The sequence below is a fragment of the Mastacembelus armatus genome, chromosome 8 (assembly GCF_900324485.2).
Source record: "Mastacembelus armatus chromosome 8, fMasArm1.2, whole genome shotgun sequence".
Taxonomy (NCBI): Eukaryota; Metazoa; Chordata; class Actinopteri; order Synbranchiformes; family Mastacembelidae; genus Mastacembelus; species Mastacembelus armatus.
The window spans coordinates 17,120,806-17,142,061 of record NC_046640.1 but is presented as its reverse complement, the minus strand read 5'-3'; the positions used below and the strand labels follow the sequence as shown (position 1 = coordinate 17,142,061).

Sequence of the window (21,256 nt, the reverse complement as noted above, 5' to 3'; positions counted from 1 at the left end):
GATCTGCTAAAATACTCAACACTGAATTCATTTTGTAAAGACACTGAGGATTAAAAATGTTTATAATGTGAGACTGCTTAAAAGGCCATACATTATTCTAAAGGACAGTGGTGAGAGAGACTACATCTTGTGTCTTTGAATTAGAGCTTAAGGCAGGACCAAGCTGTTTATGAGGACACTAGAAACTCTAGGGAGAGGTCCATACTTTGACTTCAAATGGAACATTTTCATTTAGCACCTTGTTAAATAACACTGCTGAATGGCACACCTTAATGCTTCACTCTCCAACTTACACAAAATATATAGTGACCATTACACAAACAAGGCTTGTCATCCACACACTGCTCATTTAAGCAATTTGACACAGTTGAAAGATAACACTGATTTTGCACTGGCTAATGCACAGACAATGGTAACTCTATTCTGCTTTGATGGTCTCTGAAAGCAGACAAATAAATCAGATTCTCATTTTGGCTCAACTTTTATCCAGGTGACTGTCCTCTAGTCTCCCTCTAGTCCTTTCAAAAGGACGGTCTCTGTGAAAACTGTGCCTGTAAGATGGCACACAGGCGATCACAAGCACTCAGGATCCAACAGATCAGTGCACTGACTTTTTCATTATTTTCTCTTCATCTTCTTCTAGGTAAACCTTGAGCCCGGCAACATGCCCCTCACACTGGTGTGGTCCTGCGATTCACCCCATCCTTTAAATCATTGGGGAAACAGTTATGGACCTGCAGGAACTCAGCAGCTGCCTCATGTTCAGGGCTGTATGTGTTTTCCGTCACACTGTCCCTCGCTAGGGCGTACATAGACAGCTCATCCAGGGGCCCACTGGAAGATGGTGCCCTCTTCAGACCGACCACAGGTGAGTTTTCCCGGGATGCTTCTGTGGAGTGAGAGCTGGTGTGTGATGTCCGTCGGCGGTACCGGAAGCTCGGTATCCTCGAGTACGGGGAAGAGGAAGAGAGTGAGCGGATAAACTCACGCCGTGCCTTCCAGCGAACTTCCTTGTTTTTTTCAATATAGATGTTTATGGCGAGGACCGCCACAGTTTCAGCCACAATGAAGGAGAGGGCACCAAAGTAGAAAGACCAGCCGTAGGAATAAGTGTATTTCTTGTCATCATCCCGTTTGTCACTGGGGTCTCCTGCATTGCTGGAGATGTAGACGATGATGCCTATTATGTTGCTCAGACCTGAAAACCAAAAACAGATAAAGAGCAAATGAGAGACAAAAACAAGGTAAAGAAACAAGGTCTGAAGTGATGTGCTGTAGTGAAATAATGAAGTCGTGTAAAGAAACAATAATAGAGAAAAGGCACAAATGGAAGAACCAAAAATTGTCATCCAATAATCATTCACAACAATGATGAAAGCCCTGAACTCCCACTGTGCATAGCTGTTCATCAGCCAGTGATTACAGGACTCTGATCACAACCGGGGCCCTTAATGACATGTGTCCTCATCACTTATGTGTGAGTTGTGTGGGGAATGAAGCTTGTCTTGGCTCCATTGATGAAGTACAATACATGGCCACAGGTGCCACATCAAGCTGTCTTTCTTCATTATCAAACCCCAGACGTTACACGATTGCCCCTCGCTGGGAGCACAGCTGACAGTGTACGCAATCCTCCTGCTCACCTGCAGCTACGAAGAGGATGCCTGCACTGAGGAGGACATTGTTTGTCTTATTGTAGACTCGGCCCACCCCCACACACAACCCTCCGAGCATTAAAAGGATGGTACTCAGGATGGGGAACACACTGGAGGCACGGACTATGCCTGCAGAGACAAAAAGCTCATTAACTAAGTGAGAGTAAATGGTTTTAACACAATTCATTAACCAGTATTTGATTTGGCAGTAAAGAGATTGTTTAGTATAAAATCCATACAAATGAATGAATCAATAAATGAATCAATAGATTGGATCATAAAAACTATTTCTACATACAAATACAATAATAAATGGATTAATAACAGGTAAATAGAGTGTGGAAACCCACAGTATGCAAAAAGCTTTAATTTTCATTATTCCATTGAGCCCTCACATATCCAGTCCCACCTCTTCTCCATCCATTTTTGAGAACTCCATTATCATTTAGACTTTGAGGCCTTGTTGTGACAAAGCTTTGCTAATCAGCTGTGGGATGTAACAAGAGCACTCACTGACTATCACCTCCCCAGAAATGAATCACTGTGCCATTTTGCAGGATGGATGAGCTTATTCCACAGTAAAATCTTTTATTAAGCTCTCCTTTTATTTAGTATGGCTAATGGACTTTTCCAAAGATCTGATAAGTCTTCTTTGTTCTTCTGTTCAAATGAAGGCCCTTTGATGATTGAATATCCCCATTTTGAATCAAACTAATTCCAATTTATGTATGTAAGCCTTTTTTTTTTTTTTTTTTTTTACAGAAAAATGCCTTGTATTTTGAAAGGACCAGACTGGTTCAGACCACTTTTTACAAGAACTTTATCTCCCCATAGAGCCACATATTGTTGCTGCATGAAGACTCTTAAGCATATAACAGTAAGTTTTCCTTGCGATGCATACAGCTCACAATGTCCCTCATATAACAGCAACAGAAAAAGAAACATTGGAGGAAAGTGCACAGTGGTGCTGATCCTGCACCATCATCACTCAAAGCAATTAAGGAACAAGCAGGCATTCGAATCGCACATGGCAATTCTGTATTTTTCATGTCTTTTAAATTTTTTAAAATTTCAATAGAAAAAATAAGAGCAAGCTCTCTGACACGATAACGTTTGTGTGATTGGAGCTAATTGATTAGCAAGTAAGAAGCACTGCATTCTAGTATGAAAACAAATCAGAAATTCTTCCTCATATAAAATGGATACCTTGTTTTCAGGCTTGGCTATGCTGTCTTTAATTTTTCCAAGTGGTCATACTCTAATAATGCTTGTAATGCAATTCCGAACATTTTTTAAATCCATCTTATTGAATGCTGGCACAATTTTCTCCTCGTTTTATGCCTTTGCTCTGCATTTTATTAATCTGTATGAAAGAGCATTGCCCATTTGGAGACTGATCTCAGAACCAAATAGGATGTTGTAGGTCAGTGGACCTCCTGCTTAAACCTAAAAGACAAACAGTTTGAACAAAGACAGACAGAGGATGAGCAGTGAGCACTTACGCAGCAGGTATTCAGAGCTGTCTGTGTCATAGTCGTTGTCGTCAGGGAAATGGTTGATTCTGTAACAGCTGCCTTGATTAATGCCTGCAGGACAAAAAAAACAGAAAGGGCTCAGACAATAAATAGGATCAGAAATATACAGAATGCATTAATTGCCGAAAAGTTAAATCGATTTATTCACTGCTTGATGCTACATGTTTTATATCAGTTTATCAAAGTCCAGTTGGTTTCAGCTGTTTGAAGGATGTGTGGATTCTCCAGTTGCTCCCTACCTGGTGACCTGTTTTTGTTTAACTGTGTCGACTGGAGTAAGATGTGCCTGTGCTCTTGTCGCTGATGAAAGAGGACGGAGTGAGAAGTCACTTCTCTGATAACCTCTAGTTATTTTTCATATTTTAATATTATTGCAAGGAAGAAGCAATGGGAGTGGTGAGGCATAAATGGGAAACGCAGCGTTCTGATTAATTTAACTGAACTTTGTCTTCAATTAAGGTTTATTCAGTCGGCTATTAGCAGCTAATTACACAGTCAGACAAGTATTTTTATCTATTTAATAGCAGAAATATCTTGGAAATTGTTGGTATAGTCTTGTTAAAGACTTTCCTCTTTGTATGAACACTTGTTTTCAAAAACCATTGTTTTTCCTTCTTTGTTGAGTGTTAAATAGAGTCTCTTTCATATAGAGTTAGATTAAACTGGATCCCTACATATAGCACAGAAAAGTTACATATTCTCTTGGATTAACTCATTACGCCTTTCTGTTCAAACCACTTTCACCTTTGAACTAAACTTGTGTTGTTTACTCCCTGGGTCAAGCATGAACCCCACAAGCTAAAGCTCACAGCTCACCACACAAATAAAGAAAATCAGCATAAGGAGGGGGAGTTTGTGATTCAAGGATCAGTGCATTCGCTGGCAATATGCTGCTGTGATTAAGATTGTATTCCCCAAAGGGATTTAATGGGCTGTGGCACATGTCCAAATCCAGCTCAGGTGAATGCTTGAGTGCTGGGAGAAACAAGAAGGCTTTTCTGAGCAACAGTGCTGAAAGATTTGAATGCCAAGGAGAATGGTATGGAGGGTAAAAGAGAGAGAGAGAGAGGCAGGGAGAGAGGAAAAGCTGAGAGAAGCCTGTAGCTGTAATTGAGGAGGAACATAAACAACACCTTGTCTGGAGAGAAAGGGGCTGGAGTGGGTTTATTGGATGTGCTCAGTGCAGTATGGTAATGCTATGAGCTCTGGATATTCATTCACCATTTGGGCAACATTTTAGTCATTCCACAAAACAACACCCACAGTATTAAAGATGGCCTCAGCTGTGGCTTGATTTGCATAGTTTTTATAAGCATATCTGTCCATTCGAGTGTCTTTGCATTTGCTATACCTGTCAGGTGTTCGGCTCTTGCTCACCATTTACTACCTGAAATATTAGCCATTTTAAAGCCTTTTATTGCATCTAAAGGTGGTCAGTAATATTGGCTACATGATATCATTCTGAGAGACTGAGATTAAAAGTCATGAACATGTAATCTGACTAACTAGCTAACTAATAATGCACCTCCTCAGCCTTGGAAATAGGACCTGGTTAGTAATCAGCTAATTGGCTAATTGGTTTGGAAGGTTTGAGAAAGGACACCGCAGTCTAAACTTTTTAAATGCCAAGTATCTCTCTTACTTCAGCCCTGTGTGAAGAAATCCAAAGCTTGATGGATCAACCAGACCAGTTTTGCTTGCTAAGCTATGTCTGGGGACAGGTTTAGTGAGCAGTTATGCTCTGTAAGCAATAAAGGCTTTTACCTATCCCCGAAATACAAACGCTCTATTTTGTCTCTAGTGGCAGCGAAGGTAAGATATGATACACCATCACATAAATGTCGACTCTGCCCATTAACTTATAACAGATGGACAGCTGTCCACTCCATTTCCAAGGTGCCCATGGGTGAGCCACACAACCATCATTGTTGGTGGCACAGCTTTTAAGGGCATGCTAGCTTCCATTAACTAGGTCTGCTGCTTAATGAAGGACATCAAATTAATTAGTGTCAAATCAGTTGGTGGAAATGGAGCACAAGTTTCTGTGTCTAGTCACTGATGGAAAAAAGACTATGAACTATTTTAAGCACTGATGTGAGACTTTGTACCCTGTGAAAAAACACATCTGGCTGATGTGGTTAGATCACGAACGGTGACAATAAGAAAAGCACAGACACCTTTGCTGTCCTGTTAATTGCTGTGTAAACGAAATCATGCTGCAGCTTCAAAGCTTGTAGCAGTTTTTAAATGTGTGTATTTGTAAATGTGTGTACTTAGCTGAAATGTCAAACTACATTTATGCTTTTGATAACAATGAACACACAAACACACCTTTAACTGTGAACCCAGAATGCTACTATTATTGTTGACATATACACAATATTCTCCATCCACTGTTCAAGTTTGGATCCAAGGATCTCCAGTCTGTCTGACGCCTCTGTCATGTGTGTGTGCATGTGCACGTGTGGAGGATGGAAGAAATAGGAGACAATATTGCAAATAATTGGAAATCTGATTATAAATTGAGGCCTCAATTCTTGTGATTTATGAGTGGCAGTTATCAGCTTGATGTCTATGTTTAGTTTGTGTACATGCCTGAGGAGAAAGGAGATGAGAGGAAGTGGAGATTAAACAAGAAAAGAAGGTATGTGGAAAAGAAACAAAGCAACAAGGAGAGCAAAGAAATGAGGATGGAAAAAAGATAGAAGGCCACATTAAAAAGGGCTCAGTGACAGAGTTACAGAGTGTTAAAGGACAAAATGTGCACAGGCTTTTAGAGATGCTGAAAAAGATTAAGATGTTAGAAAAATTGCTTACCCTCAAATTTGGGGACGCTATCTGCTGATTGTATTGTGACAAATAGGAAATTAATCTTACACAGTCAACACAGGACATGGGAAATAATGGGCCTGACTGAGGATGCAAAGCCCCATGCTGAGCATCTCCTCTTCTTCTCCATGGCAACCCCTGTTAGTCTTTAATAAGCTCATTTAAATAAACAGCCTCCAAGGATGCTTTTGACATCTTCACTGTATTTTGATACAGACCAAATATGGGCAAACCCCTTTGCCATTCACAGAGCTGTCACCACCCAGCTGTATATTAATGTGATCACAATGGACATGTGCACATGTAAACAGACACACACACTGCACTGGGAGCAGTTGTCACAGCTGTGATGCCACTGGCAACAGGGTGATGAATATCATTATTTTTTTGTATTAACGCAACTTATCCAATAAGTGAGTGGCCTCTGGGAGGCATTTGGAGCACATGCACGCTCTCCTGTTTCCAGATGTACAGTATATCATGACAGCAAGCTCCAAGTGACACATGTTCCCACTTCCTTATTTTCACACTTCAGTAGCTCTTCAAACAGACTGATGAATAAACTAGTCAAAAGTGACTTGGTTGGAATTGGTTTTCACTTGAACTCCACTTTACATAACAAATCTATGGCAAACAGGAATAGCAGTACCCTGCACCTCTGCTTTGCTTCTGTTCTTATGCTTGATGCTTTTATATGTGCGATGGAAAGTGTGACCACTGACGAGGGAGAGCAGTCTGTGGTACACAGCAGGTGGGATGATTGAGTTTTATAAATCTGTAAACAGTAAGAACACTGTTTCTGGGGCTTGATATCAAACAGACATGCGTGCCTCACTCACACAGACCTAGCGACACATTCATTTATTACTTTGGAAGCAGGGAATGCCAGAACACAATATAAAAGCATCTGTGTAATCAAACAAAACCTCTCCACTTTCTTTCTAGTCTGAGTGAGGATGAAATAAAAGCAATTTGGCAAATACATCAGTGATTCAGTGTTGATATGACTGACAGTTGGTTAATTAAATTGTCACAAGGCAGCAGTTTCTTCAAACATAGCCCTATTTGGGATAGACTGTGAATGTGTATCTAAAATGTTGGAAGGAAACTGAAATCTATCACCACATGCAGTCTATTGAACAGGATTCTGGGCATTGTTACATACTTAAGAAAACATAAAAAATATACATATATCATGGATTCTCAACATGGTGTTCATAATATTCTGGGTTGTGCATGGATTCAAATAAAAAGATGTTTATCACTGCAGCTCATATGCTCAGGACATTTTTATGTTGTATAATTCTTATATAAATAAATCTAATACAACACCCATGTAATTGTAATATTCATATTAATACTAAAACAATGAGATCAAGGTCAAATATTTTCCAATCTTTGTGCTAAGCCTCGTTAGTTGGCTACTGGCAGTAGCTTCATCAGTCTTCTCATTTAACAGTGAATGCATCTCACCATATGTCAAACTATTGTTTCTAAGAATATGTTATCTATTTGCAAATGAAAATCAACATCTAATTTGCAGACGAAAGAAGAGTTAATTAATGCACCTAAAAATAAAAGGAGCTGGGGGTTTGTGAAGGGAATGCTAAAGGGTTCACTGGTAAAAGGAAAAGAAAAAGAAAAGGTCAAATAACAAAGGGGAAGTAATAATGAGGACGGAACAGTTAAATCTAAAAAGGATGAAAACAGAGTTAACATCAAGCAGAGGAGAGAAGGGCAGAGTGACTGAGGTGGTAGTTGGGGCATGCTGGCTAATTAGTGCCCCCGCATGGCTTCTCAGTTATCACGTTTTAATTACAGACTTGTGGAGCATGGTGAGAATGAAAGTGACCCCCCCACCAGCACCAACACCTCACCCCAGCTAATCTAGTGGCACCTCAGAGACATACACATCCAGTGTCCCCCAAGAAAACAGCTTTGCATCACCACTCACACCAATCCCTCGCCTGCTGGGATGTTTACTGTAAATATGTACCTGCTAATTGGATTATTCATTAGGTTATTTCTCGTGCTCAGAGTTGGTTTCATTTACTGGCAACATACATAAGCAACAGCCGCTGATGCATTGCCGATTCTAATGCAAATTAGGAGCACTCAGTGCACTCGAGTGCAGACCATGGTCACACAATATTCATGTGGGAAAATAAATACAGAAGAAAAAAAAATCAAAACAACTGTTAAGAAATGCAAAGGACTTGATAAAAGAGGTTAGTGCTGACCTCACGGGTAAGTGGCCTTATTCAATATATTCCTGCCTGCTTCCTTAAATGTCACGCAGGCCTGCTGAAGGAGAGGTCTGTTGAGCTGGCTGACTAGAAAATCTGAAACACATTTGGCATAGGGTTCTGAGAAGAGAAAGGGGCTGCTATGTGTGTTACAACAATGTGTTGTCACTGAGATAAAGACATGTTGTTGCTGCAATCTGTTCAACCAGACGTGGTGATGTTTTCCCCACTAGCTGTGATACACACAGAGGCGTCCCCGTCAATAACCAAGTGTGTTTGTCATTATGGCCAGAGGGGCATGTGTGTGTGTGTGTGTGTGTGTGTGTGTGTCTGTCTGTGTGTGTATGGAGGGGGGTGGGAAGGTTAAGACTCCTTCCTTGTCTTCTCTGCTATACTTATGAGTCTCCATGACAACAGAGCCACTGTCCAGCAGCTTGTAGTTTTAAGAAAAGGCAGAGAAGTGAACCTATTAGCACTGGAGAAAAAGATATGATAGGGTCCCCTTTGTTTGTGAAAATGATGCTTTCAGAAAGACGTCTCATCTCACAGAGCTGGTCTTTGTCCACCACCTCATCAAGATCAATTCTCTCTCTGCTGTCTTAATCCCACTTTCATTATTTACTTCAAAGCACTGAAGGCAAAATCAGGATTTACATAATAGTTGGATGACATTTGTAATTTATTACGGTTTCTCGGGGTCTCAGAGGACACAATGCAGACTGTGAATCTGTCCACATCACAGACAGGTGCCCAGCCAAGCATGACTCTCAGTAAATTGCAAGTGTCATAACACACCAGGATATTCTTTACATGTGTCTGAAGCGCCCATCTTCACCACAGCATGATGAAACAACTTAATCACTGATGACAGCTGAAGCTCTCCATACATGTTGCCAATGGTGACATTGCGTTTTGAAAATTATGAATAAAAATATGCTCACAAATCCACAGAATAAAGTGCAAACACTTAGAAGTGCCTGACCCAAAACCAAAACTCACTGTATAAGGGAAATGAAAGTACAGGCTCAGGTAAAATGTTTTCCTCCTTTTTAGAAGTGTGAATTATTCCATTATTTTCAGGGAATTAAAAAGAAACAGACTCAGGTGCCTTATAGTGAATAAATATCTTGGCATCAATACAAAACCTTAGAGTAGCTACACACAAAAGACAACACAGTCAAAGAGAAATGTTTTAAAAGGACATTTAAGAAAAAATCTGTCTGCTGTAAATAAGTATTTTAACTGGGACAAAAAAGTTTTTGATCTTTCCTTATCACAAGACAACTATGTTTATGGCCTTCAGGATTTTTGTCTTTACTAAAGCTCCAGAAATGACAGTACAGGTGCACATAACATTTCTTAGCTCCTCTTTACCTGCCGCTGGAACACGATGTGCTGTTTTCTCTGTATGTCTGAAGTGCCTGTGTGAGCTGATGACCACACTATTCATAATTCTGCAGCTTACTAAGGAAAAACTCTAGAGTTTCAAGTTCTAGTGCTTTTATATAGGCTTTTATACTCAGTCATTTGTTTATGACTGAATTGCACATATATAGACCCAACAACATTGTGGTGTTTGCTGATTTTTAACACCTTGCTAAACACATGTTAAACTAAGATATGTTCACTTTTTATTTTTGGTAGAAAATTTGTGCTCCAGCAATCACTGCGTCATGGCAGACGCATGAACAAATCCATCCAGTTACATCGACTCATTGATAGCTGAGGAGCGAAGTGCAAGGGTGGCCGGAAGAAAGATTGGTCAATGAATGAGTGTCTGTCCGCTGTTGAAATAAGACGTCACTGTCAGGGCACCTCTTCATGAAACATTAAAAGCGTAAAAAATTATTCAAAAATAAGTTTTAAGAGGATGAAAAGACAAGAACAAAATAAGAAACAAACTGTTGTTGCTTGGACATGACGTGAACTCAGTCATCTATTTTTAAATCACTGGGCATGTTTCCATAGCAATTTCAGGGATGTTGCCAAGCAACAGCATCGGATACAATGAAGACATGAATGAAAGTAGACTAATAGCGCGCACATTTCCCGGTTTTAGGAGTGAATGGGCTCAGGCGCGCCGTCTTGGCATCACATTGTTTGCTGACTATAACAGCAGAACAGTGTTTATTGTGTGGGACTATACTTGAACAATGCATGTAACAGTTGGCAGACAGACTGAGTTGAGCGCCTACCAGGACACCATTCGTTTGTTTCTCGTTAATGTGCCACTTCAGCACATCTAGTGTCAAAAGTATCGATTACCTGTGTTTACCAACACTTTCTCCGTTTGACCTATAACACTGGAAAGTTTATCACATTTTTGTTGATCCATCTAAGTAATTTATACATTTGGTTGTGCGTAAACGGAGTGCGTCCTTTGTGCGCTCAAATGTCTGTGCGCACTGAGAAACAAAAGACTCTTTGTCAAAAATCTAGAGGAATCAAACTGCGTTGCACGAACAGGAAACCGTGGAGTCTCTATTTAATTACCATGCAAGGCAGCGTTTATCTTCACGGCTTCAATGCAGTGAGACTAGACTTGGAGCATGCTCACCTTCAATACAACAGATTCTCCACAGCCCAGAGTGGGTGAGATCGCCCTTCTTGGTTTTGGGTTGTGGCTGGGTCTCGTCTGCGGTGGTATTGGTGCCGTTGCAGATGTACGCCCGCGAATAGAGCCAGTAGTCCGTACCGATGGCGATGGTCATCAGACTAAAGGCAGCGAAAGCCCCCACGGTGGCCAGCAGTGTTTGAACCCCGCGGTCACACCAAGCCATGGCGCTTCATACTAGTCCACACTCTCACCGGTCACCGCTCACCATGCACACACCGGAGCGCGTCAGGATCCTTTGGTCATACTTATTTAGGTGTGTCCACGCTCTCTTCTTCTCTGCTAAAAGTGGAATATGTTGCCCAGAGAAAGACGAAGAAAAGAGGTTACTGCCTGAAACGCTCACCTGATGCTCAAAACCAACTGGCTGTTGTGACAATAAGAGGACACCAGTTATGTCCACTCCAGAGGCTCCACACAGGTTTGAAGCGCGCAGGACAGCACGTCTGCAACATCGTGTACCTATTCAAAACACTTAAAACCTCTTTACCACTTAATTTTTCTGTTCCCCCTATTATCTTTCCCTCAAAGCACTTTTCCCTGTTCTTAAAGACTGCGTGTTTGTTAAAACCCATTGCCAAAGAGCGCTACGTCAATGGCTTTTAAGTGAGACCCCACCCTCACCAGATCTAACCAATGGAGGAAAATGTGCTGCTGAATAAAGAAAGAACCAACTCACAGTGATTTTATGGCAGTTTGGTCGTGTAACTGGATGGTGCACTTAAAATATCAGTCACAGGCAGCTGTCACAGAGGTGAAGCTGGAGGTGAAGGATTGGTGGGAGAAACAATATCACGACACAAGGTTTTCAAACAAAGTGAAACACTTTTAGGAATTTCTGCTCATGTTTGACAAAAACAGAACATCCGTCACACGTGTCTGTTTCTGTTTGTCAAACTGATGTAAAAACATCACAGACTTACAAGTCACAATAAAGTGACCCAGCCACAGCTCTTGCTGTCTTCGACTGTCATTCCCACAAAAGCTACAAAACTGAACATCTGCAAAACGTCACAGCTACAGAAATGAAACTGAAACTTAATCTCTAGGAAATGTAACAACAGGCCAAAAAAATTTTTTGAGTGCAGGGAAATTTAAAATGCTTTCAAATGTTCTAAAGTTGACTGAAAGTGTTATGTGCATGTTTTCATTCAGTGACAGAACCAGCCCAAACCTGCTATACTTTTTTTCTGTCTCTAATTTTTTTTATGTGCATATTTTCTGTAATTGGTAAATCGGTCATTTCATTTTTTCTTTGTTAGGCTGTAATGAATGGATGGTTCTCACACAATGTGTCAATTAAAACCGTCTGGCCTTTTTACTTCTACTCCCTGATGCCCTGATGGTGGCGCCAACTCGCGGCAACACTGGAGGAAAAGGAAACACTAGAGCTACTATGAGGAGCGTAAAGATAGAAAGGAATGGTCCGTGACGTTACAGTATGGACGTCCATGTGCGTAAAACGCATGCGTAATGCTTCACGTTTACTTAGTCTCTCTGTAGATTTTGTTATTAATGCGCATGTGCCAAATAAACGGGGACGCCAGTGTCCACTCCTTGTGTGTTTCCTGGGAACCATCTGAACAAAAGCCTGCCCCTTTTTTCACGAGGATTTCTCTACCGCCATCGTTACTTTACGTGTAATCACGATTACTAAATCGGATTACGATACTTTTATTATATTTCCAGACATCAGTAACATTAGAGATAGCGTTCGAAATGGATGTGGATCACAATGAACCCAGCGGCGAGACCAAATCGGCCATGCATACTTGGCGTTATCGCCACCATTTCACGTACAAGGCAGATCAAGGAAAAAATATCATCGTCCAGTGTAATCTGTGTCTGCCGAGGGTCAATCTGCTATCCACGTCGAAAACATCAACATCAAATCTAAAGAAACATTTAGACGTAAGTTCCAGAAAGAAACGCCACTGTAGTGATTCCTCGCTCCCGTCAGGTTAATGTTTGAAAGAGTTAATGAATGAATCGCTTCCTTCATGATTAATAACGTTACATTGTGGCTGCATGTCGATTACTAACTCGTGGCGCCCGAGGCTCTTTCTGTGCAACCAAGCTGAAAAAAAAAACAACTGTACTCTGCATAAGTGGTATTGTCTTTGGAGTTTGAAGTTTGCAGGCTGGTGGCACAAATGGCACAGCACCAGCAGCTAAAGGGAAACCTCTTATGCGTTTTGTCTTTCAGAGAACACACTTGGGCTGTGAAGCTAGTCCTGATGCCAAGAGGGGAAGAAAGAAAGAAGAGCACAACGGTGAGGAAAGCAGGCACTGCCAACTCAAAAAACTCAAAGCAGAAATCATCTCCAAATGCATGACACAAGCAAAGATCGATGAGCTGATCTTCAACTTCATCGTAGAAGACTGCCAGTCATTTTATGTGCTGGAGCAGCCCGGCTTCAGGAAGCTGATTGCAGGCTTAACTGAAGGGCTGAAGTCCATGGACAGAGTGACCTTGTTTACAAAGGTGGACCAAGGTTTCTCCAGGATGAGGGAGGAGCTGATGGCGAAACTCACCAATGTCCAGTACGTGTGCACCACGGCTGACATCTGGACAGCCAACAACAGGAGCTTCTTTGGTCTGACCTGCCATTGGATCGATGCAGATTCTTTGGAGAGGAAATCTGCTGCTCTGGGCTTTGCACGGCTGCAGGGCAGGATCACATATGACACCATTGCTGGGCGGATACATGACATCCATGTGGCATACAACATTGAAAGTAAAGTTCAGACCACAATCACTGACAATGGCAGCCCCTTTATCAGTGTGTTCAAGGAGTTTGCAGTGGACGGCCAGGAAAGTGACGATGACATTGGGTTCTATGAAAACGTGAGCAGCATCCTCGAGGGCGAGCCCGAGCAGGACATGCTCCTGTTTTTGCCCACTGTACAGCGCTGTGCATCACACACCCTAGAGCAGATTGTCACTGAGGACTTTTGGCAGGCTGTATCACAGGGGCCAATGTGCCAGCTACATTACAGTACAATGGCCAAGGTGTTTGCCATTTGGAGCAAATGCCACCACCTCCAGGTTGGTATGGACGCAGCAGAGGAGATAGGAAAGATGGCACTTGTTGTCCCTGCTGTTATACGCTGGAATGTGGAGTACTGTGCTGTGCAGAAGATTGTCTCTTTGAGTGAGCGGGAGCTGACAGAGCTGTGTGCCCGCCTGGAGGTCCCCCGTATGCAGCCAGAGGAGATGGCCTTCCTGAAAGAATATGTGGCTGTGTTCCACCCACTTGCTTTTGCACTTGAACTTTTCCAAGCTGAGCAGAAATGTTACCTGGGTCTGGTCATCCCAACTGTACTTAGTCTAAAGAACAAGCTAAATGAGCAGAAAGAGGCAGCAAATTACTTTGGTGATGTCATCAATGCCATTGTGATGGCTATTGATGTGCGGTTCCAGGCGCTGTTTGCCAGCACAGAAGCAAAGATTGCAACAGCAACTACTCCCCAGTTTCGCTTGTGGTGGATGGCTGCCTCGGAGAGAGAGGAGATGTGCTCTCTGCTGGCTACAGAGGCATCTCAGATCGATCCCTGCAACGTAGCTGAGGCAAACACCAGCCGCAATCTGTCCACCATTGAATCTGAAGATGACTTTTTTAGCTACGGGTCTGTGAAACCTGCCAATCAGATCCAACAACGGGGAGTGATGGAAGAGATCCGCAAGTACCTTGAAGGAACAGGGAAGAGCCTTGAGTGCCTGCAGGACTTCCCCAGAGTGAAGCAGCTGTTTCTAAAATATAACACCACTCTTCCATCCACGGCCCCCGTCCAGCGTCTCTTCAGTCAGAAAGGCAACCTGGTCACCTCACAGAGAAACTTTCTGACTGATGACTACTTCGAACGCATTCAGCTTTTGAGGTACAACAGCAACCTGTGTGCTTTGGTCACAGAGTGAATACATTACCAGTGACTTTACCAGTGGCTTTTTTTTCCCTCTCTCTGCCTTTAAACTGATACAGAATTAAACCACGTTGTGCTAAAATCATGACAGGAAACCCTGAGTAATAGTTAATTTATAACTTAGCCCAGATGTTTTGTAATATTGCTTCCTTATCTGTTTTGATAGGCATAGCATATATCTCCCACTCCAGAATGGCCTAAATAAAATATCAAATTGACAATCATGGACAATGATATTCAAGGACCGAATATACTAACAAAAGCATCTTTCTATCTGTGCTATTGTTGTGATTTTAAGTAGCCACAGGGTTAAACTGAAGTGATTTTGTCTTTCAGTTAGGATCGTTTGTTTTTTCTACAGCTGTTCAGTGAGAATGCTTCTCCTGTCTGTATGTTTTATATCATAAATATAAAGAGTCGAAGAAAGAGGCCTTTGTTTGTGTCTTTGCCTTTTTTCCCATGAAAATCATTTGGAAAGCAGAAGTAATTAGATTAGTTACAGCTGCTTTATTTGCATGCAGCCCTGCAAGAGATACTGATTACTTAGCCTTTGTGTGTGTGTGAAGAAGACAAAGTACACAAACTCTAAAATTCCAGTGCTGCAGATTCCCATGTGTATTCCTTGCAATGTGCCCAGACGTCAGTTACGAGCTTTCGTCTTGTCAGACAGCTGCCTGGAGACCAACAGGAGGCTGTCAGAGCTGTAACACAGGACCTGAGCTGCCAAAACATGACACTTGTGAAGACCAAACCAACCCAGACAAAGAATGAATAAATCTGGGATTTTTTTGTCTCCTTTTTAACAAATTATGACCTTATATGTACATATATCATAGTCGATGGATTTTCTACTTTGCCTGTAGCAGTCACAAAGTATTAGAGTTACAGTATATAGAACTCTGCAGCATAAGACTGCCCCATAATCAAAAGTGTGCAGCTGCAAGATTGCTGATTAACTGGCATATTGATACTTTATTTTAAAGATCTGTAATTTCCCCATATTTTTGAAAAAAGTTGCAATAATGTTACATATGCTTAAATTAGGTCACTTATGGATGATGAAATCACATTTAAAGTAGTTTTAAGATGAAAAATCAAACAAAAATTATGTAAAGTTAATCTTTAAATGGGATTTTTTTAGTACTTGCACACAAGAACTATTAAATGTTTTATTTAAAATGATTTTAAATAATATTGTTTTAACTAGAACATTGATATTAGAGTTTAAAAATCCAAAAATATATGTTAGTTGAAAAAAAAACAACCTAAAAAATATATGGTGATACCGTTATCTCTGCAAAAACCTAATGCCAGCTCTGTGTAGTTTCAGCAGGTGAATGGAGTGAACTAATGACATGTTCAGAAGTTACCTTCAACTTATAAATGACAGTCCTGCCACCTATTGGACACAGAGGTGCACTTCATTAATACTGCCTGTTTGGTTACTTTGACAAATTTGTTTTCAAAATGATTAAATATGCTGAAAAACAAACTCCAAGCTGCAGTTCAAAGTTTGATCCAAAGTCGAAGTTTTAATGACTTCTGAAAATCAAATAGTACAAGGTATTACTTTGAAAACATCCAGTAATACCAGTCGCCACACATACTTAGAACAGGATCAAGTTAGGCACAAAGTAGGTGGAAGGTGTACAGTGTCTGTGTTAGCCTAAAAACATCTGTCATCATTTTTAACTTAACCCATCACCAAGCCTTTATAGTCTTCTCATGCTTCCTCCTTTGCAAAAAATACCCTAGAGTCTTGTTATACAAAAGCAGCATGGCAGAGACAAATTCTCTTATGTTATTTTAACCAGCAACCATATTGATTCTACCAAGTCTTTGTCAGCTCAGTAAAAGAATACCATAACGTGGAAGCATTAGAAGGACTTCCAGACATGGCTGGGATATTTTAATACTCTAATGCCCTTCTCTCACTTTGGGTATGACACTCTTTGGTGTCAGGTCCTGGATAGCCCCTGTCACTGCAGAAGTAGCTTGGCAGGGCCAAAGTGGCCCAGGTTTTCGCAGGAGTTGAGCCAGCGCTGGACATTAGTGGGAAGAGATGAAGTCAAACCATTTCGCAGTACACAGCAGTAACAGGCGATATCGGCCAGGGAGAACTCCGGCCCAGCCAGCCAGGGATTGCGGCCCAGGGAAGAGTTGAGGGCCTGCAGAACAGTGGCTTTCTCCTTGCCGCTGCACTTTGCCAGCTGGAAGAAAGCTCTGTCTACCCAGCTGTCGATCAAGGTGGCAAGAGCAGGGTCACTGGGATAGGGAGCCAGCAGCTTGAAGAGAAAGCGTGCAACATTGGCCTCACCTTCAATGGGACACATGTTCTGAATGCTGAACTTCATTTGCAGGTTGGGCACTGGATAGAAGAGATAAATGTCTCATTAGCACACAAGCATTTCCATCCTCCAGATAATGCCACAGTGCTGATTTGTGAATAACATAAATGCAAAGCTTATAATGGTTAGAAATGTCATTCCTAAACACAATGGCTCTTTACTTCTTTGATGTTTTATCTTACCATCTTTCCATATGAGGGTGAAGCCCAGCTGGAACATGTTACGAGCGTAGCTGTCTGCATGGCGTGGACCAAGGCAGGACAGGAGCTGTGGTGGCACACTGGTTACTGACGAGTGGACATGGACGGTGGAGAGTACCCGGTAGCGCTGACACAGCAGGCTGTGGAGCACCACCAGGGTCAGGGGGGGCTGCGCTGGGTTGGCGTTGATGACGATGTCACGAAGAGCACCAAGGTCCTTGTGACATAAACAAGACAGAGGTAAATAGGTGCAGCTTCTGAAATAAATACAGAATTAACATTGGTCGCCCATAACTAGGCCAAAACAACATGCACAAACAGGCTGTAATAAGTCCACATGTTCTGCTGCTTCAAAGGTAATTGTTTTACGAGCCGGTTATGCCAGTTGGTGCGGTATTTACTGTATAACTTGTAATGACAGAGAGTTCTAATGGATATCAGCAGCCAACCATATGTGGAACTGTGGTGGCTGAAGCTGCCAAAGACAACATGGAGTCAAATTATGTCAGTTTCAAGAACCAGAATTTGTCTCAGCACACAGTCCATGTAGGTAATACTCTAGCATCACTAAAACACATCAGTATCACTTCCAGTTTCTCACCTTGCCCAGTAGTGTGTCCAGGTCTGTAGTGCCTTTGAAGGTTGTGGCATTGGAGCTTTTGGAGGAGAGGCTGCTGCTGACTGTTAGGTCCAGATCGGCATCTGGGGTGGTCACCGTCTTGGCCAGGCCCTCCACTGCTGCCTTCAGCTCGTACAGTTTTCTCATAATCTCATCCTGCCGAGCCTCCAGAGCTTTGACTGCTGGGTCCACCTCGCCATTCTGCAGAGACAGAGAGCATCACTCAGTGTGGCTGACTAGGAATTAAACTTCATAGTGTGAACATTCATGGTTTTAATAGGGACAACGGTAAAAAAAACACATTATCAAGACAATATCGATATCTAAAGTATGCAGCATTTACCATATTACAAATTTTTATTTGTACAGTAAAGCATCTCAAACTGTATTTCAGTAAAGTACTTGAGAAAATGCACAGATGAGCTAGATAGAGATCCGATAGATTAGATCAGATAGATACACACAGAGATGAGTAATTATTAATTATTAATCCCCAAAGGGCAATTGAAGGTTGACAATGCAACCAAAGGCTGAATCAAGCTGCTCGAACAATCTCATTATTTAATATCTTGTACTCAATGAAATGTACAGACGTGCAGCGGTTGTTGCATCAGCTTCAACTCACATTTCTCATTTCTCTAAGAAGCTCGGTTAGCCAGCTAGCTTGGCTAAAGACAACCCAGGCTAACAAACCGTGCGAGGTATTAGAAATAACGAAAGGAACCAAACGAAGTGGCACAACAGCGACAGATAAACACAAACGAAGTGTTGGAAAAACGAAACTTGTCGACATGAATGAATTCACAGTTACCTGAAGCGCGTGCTCGGGGGTGCAGCTGTTCCCTTGCTGCGCGTGGATATTTGGTAACTTGTACATGCACGTGGGCAAATCAATCTTTATGTCATCCCCACAGATGGGCTTTACCTGGTACATGGGCATGGCGGAGGACACTGCCTGACACGCTGTTAAAAACAAAACGCGGTGATCTTCCTTTGACAGGCAGCAGCAGCGGCCAGCTCTACCGGTCCGACAGGAAAGAGGCCGCGGTGACGTCACATCCGGTGAGCGTAAAACGTGAATTCATGTTAGCAGGGATGAGTGAGTAATTATGTTCATTGGGTTTTAAAGTTATTGTGTGTCTGGTACTTTTGATATTGAGATAGTGTTGTTAAAATCACCCACAGCTGCATTAAATATTTGTACATTACTTTCTGTATCTGCCACCACAAAAACACTAGAGGACGTAACAGGACCAACTCTCACATTCGGTCTCTGTAAGTAGACTGCCAGCGTCAGAAATAACCAGAGCAGTTGGTCAAACTCATGGGTGGATCAGTGAAACGGCTTTTCCACAAAGGATGCATCCATAACTATACCCATTATAAATGCAAATTATAGATTGTATTTGCATGCAATACTAGAAAAACAGATGTTGCCTTAACGCAAGGTCCATAAAAAGAGAAAAAGTGAATGTTTGCTTCTGCTTTGCATTCAGTAATTAACTATGTTATTTAAACTAAGTCTCTTCACAACACATGCTGCAAATTCCAGCCCGTAGAGAGCAGTGCTGAAGCAGTTTTCTTCCCTACTTGAGTCAGTATGGAAGGCAATTCTACTTGTACAGGACATTCAATTACAGAGGCAAAAACAAACAAACCAGCAGAAACTAATAAGCAATAAAAATAAAATACAGAATGTGGAAAAATGTATTAGATTAGATTAAGGAATTCACTAAATTTGATCTTATCCAATTCTGTGATAAAATCATTGTGCTTGCAGTTAGTTGAGCATAAGTCCATGATACTAATTTTTAAAATTAAATATAAGAACAAAATGCAAGGCAGTGCTTCTGGGATGTGACAAAGATTAAATGAAAGATTATCTTATTCAAGCTGTTTAAATTATTTAATTTATTTTATATATATACACTTTAAATGGTTCCTTACATTAGTATTTTATAGAATTGTAAGTTAGATTGTGTGACATAAGCGATCACTTGAAACTTATCTCACACATACACTTCCTAAGTTTACCATGGCAGTTAGGCTTCAGTGAATTTCTGTGACTCATACCGTCTGTCTACTAAGCTGGCATCTTTGCTGAGGTAGCAGTCGGATCTGATGGCCAGACTAAGACCTGAGCTAGAAACTGAGACTACAGGGGTAGTTGAAACCTGACAGTTCAAAGTAGTTCTTTAAATCATGTACGAACAAGGAAGTCTGTCAGGCAGGTTACTCAGGTACAGTCTTAGATGGCCCCTGACATACAGTCCTGTGTGAGTGGTTAAATAGCTAAGACAGTACAGTACCTCAAACAGCCCATAAATCATACACACACAGATTCATTGTAATTATGAATTCACGTATTCATCCATTTGTCAGTGCTTATTCTTTAGTGGATAGTGGGGGGACAAGGACAGGCTGCCAGTCTATCACAGAGCTGTCACATAGAGACATACATTCAGCATGAGTAGTTTACAGTCTCCAATAAACTCAGATCCTTCTCACTGTGATGTGACAGTGCTAACAATTCCACCACTGTGCTGCTACATTATTGATCTCATGTCACATTTAAGATGCATAGCCAGGATGCTTTAAATTCAGAAAGGTTTGACAAAGAAGTAACCGATTATATTTCTATACATGTGAAGTATTTGGTCTGTGGGTCTGCTCAGATAGGATAATGCTGACCATCAAGGCTTGTGATTCATTTGTGTAGATGTTAGATGATTTAGATTCTGTAAAATATAGTAGTAAAAGGTGATGGAACATAAAAGTATAAAACTGGTAGAAAAGCATTAGTGCAAAAGAAAACAGTTCATTGCTATTAATGTCAGCAGTTGTAATGTTTGTTGATAAAATGTAAAGATTTATTACCAACAGCTACAATTTTGGGTGCAGATACTAACGTCTGAGTGGAAAATACAAGTTTATGTTGGATTTGAGTTGGTCTTACATATGTATCTACTTGGACACATATGGATGTTATGACCCTAACCAAGAAACAAATAATCTTTAGTTGCCCTCTCCAACCAGACAAGTTCATCTCCAATGTTCAACTGGTCAAAGTGTGTTTGTCCTGGGTGACACTTGCACTCTTATCTGATTGTGCCTTCTCATTTGGAAAAGTTGGCAAAATACCTGTCTACCTCTCCATGGCAGCTATTAGTCTAGTCCCGTGTAACAGCTGCTTGCTGTTTTAAGCAGGGTGTGGCTTTTAGCTCAAATTGTAAACCTGCATTATTCTAGTTAACAGACCCACCTCGATCTATGTATAGTCAATTAG

At 41.4% G+C, this 21,256-nt stretch overlaps 3 protein-coding genes across 4 annotated transcripts; 1 reads left to right on the top strand and 2 right to left on the bottom strand.

The window, feature by feature from the left end:
* Nucleotides 1-671: 671 nt before the first annotated feature.
* Nucleotides 672-11,437, bottom strand: LOC113141093 (voltage-dependent calcium channel gamma-4 subunit-like). The gene is made up of 4 exons (XM_026325313.1): nt 10,823-11,437; nt 3,158-3,241; nt 1,644-1,784; nt 672-1,198 (listed from the first exon to the last, which is right to left on the bottom strand). The coding sequence occupies exons 1-4, from the start codon at nt 11,043-11,045 to the stop codon at nt 672-674; spliced, it is 975 nt and encodes a 324-aa protein (XP_026181098.1). The 5' UTR covers nt 11,046-11,437.
* Nucleotides 11,438-12,443: 1,006 nt separating this feature from the next.
* On the top strand, nt 12,444-15,232 carry LOC113140292 (uncharacterized). Its single transcript, XM_026324107.1, has 2 exons — nt 12,444-12,790; nt 13,086-15,232. Exons 1-2 carry the CDS (start codon nt 12,599-12,601, stop codon nt 14,796-14,798), a joined length of 1,905 nt encoding a protein of 634 aa, XP_026179892.1. The 5' UTR covers nt 12,444-12,598; the 3' UTR covers nt 14,799-15,232.
* A 1,076-nt stretch (nt 15,233-16,308) lies between these two features.
* Nucleotides 16,309-19,019, bottom strand: aimp2 (aminoacyl tRNA synthetase complex interacting multifunctional protein 2). Of its 2 annotated transcripts, none has more exons than XM_026324046.1 (4): nt 18,896-19,019; nt 17,953-18,171; nt 17,334-17,568; nt 16,309-17,171 (listed from the first exon to the last, which is right to left on the bottom strand). In XM_026324046.1, exons 1-4 carry the CDS (start codon nt 18,908-18,910, stop codon nt 16,783-16,785), a joined length of 858 nt encoding a protein of 285 aa, XP_026179831.1. In that variant the 5' UTR covers nt 18,911-19,019; the 3' UTR covers nt 16,309-16,782. The 2 variants fall into 2 exon arrangements, with proteins under 2 accessions (XP_026179831.1, XP_026179830.1); XM_026324045.1 differs by having other exon boundaries at nt 18,782-19,017.
* Nucleotides 19,020-21,256: the final 2,237 nt, after the last annotated feature.

What these genes read in the sequence shown, in the direction of transcription:
- LOC113141093 (XM_026325313.1), bottom strand. Translation starts at nt 11,045, where the DNA reads ATGGCTTGGTGTGACCGCGGGGTTCAAACACTGCTGGCCACCGTGGGG. An exon ending in GAGAATCTGTTGTATTGAAG is followed by an intron (nt 3,242 to 10,822) that starts GTGAGCATGCTC and finishes TTTGTCCTGCAG; the next exon opens with GCATTAATCAAGGCAGCTGT. An exon ending in CATCCTCTTCGTAGCTGCAG is followed by an intron (nt 1,199 to 1,643) that starts GTGAGCAGGAGG and finishes TTTGGTTTTCAG; the next exon opens with GTCTGAGCAACATAATAGGC.
- aimp2 (XM_026324045.1), bottom strand. Translation starts at nt 18,910, where the DNA reads ATGCCCATGTACCAGGTAAAGCCCATCTGTGGGGATGACATAAAGATT. An exon ending in CCCCCGAGCACGCGCTTCAG is followed by an intron (nt 18,172 to 18,781) that starts GTAACTGTGAAT and finishes CTGTCTCTGCAG; the next exon opens with AATGGCGAGGTGGACCCAGC. An exon ending in CACCCTCATATGGAAAGATG is followed by an intron (nt 17,172 to 17,333) that starts GTAAGATAAAAC and finishes TCTTCTATCCAG; the next exon opens with TGCCCAACCTGCAAATGAAG.
- LOC113140292 (XM_026324107.1), top strand. Translation starts at nt 12,599, where the DNA reads ATGGATGTGGATCACAATGAACCCAGCGGCGAGACCAAATCGGCCATG. An exon ending in ATCTAAAGAAACATTTAGAC is followed by an intron (nt 12,791 to 13,085) that starts GTAAGTTCCAGA and finishes TTTGTCTTTCAG; the next exon opens with AGAACACACTTGGGCTGTGA.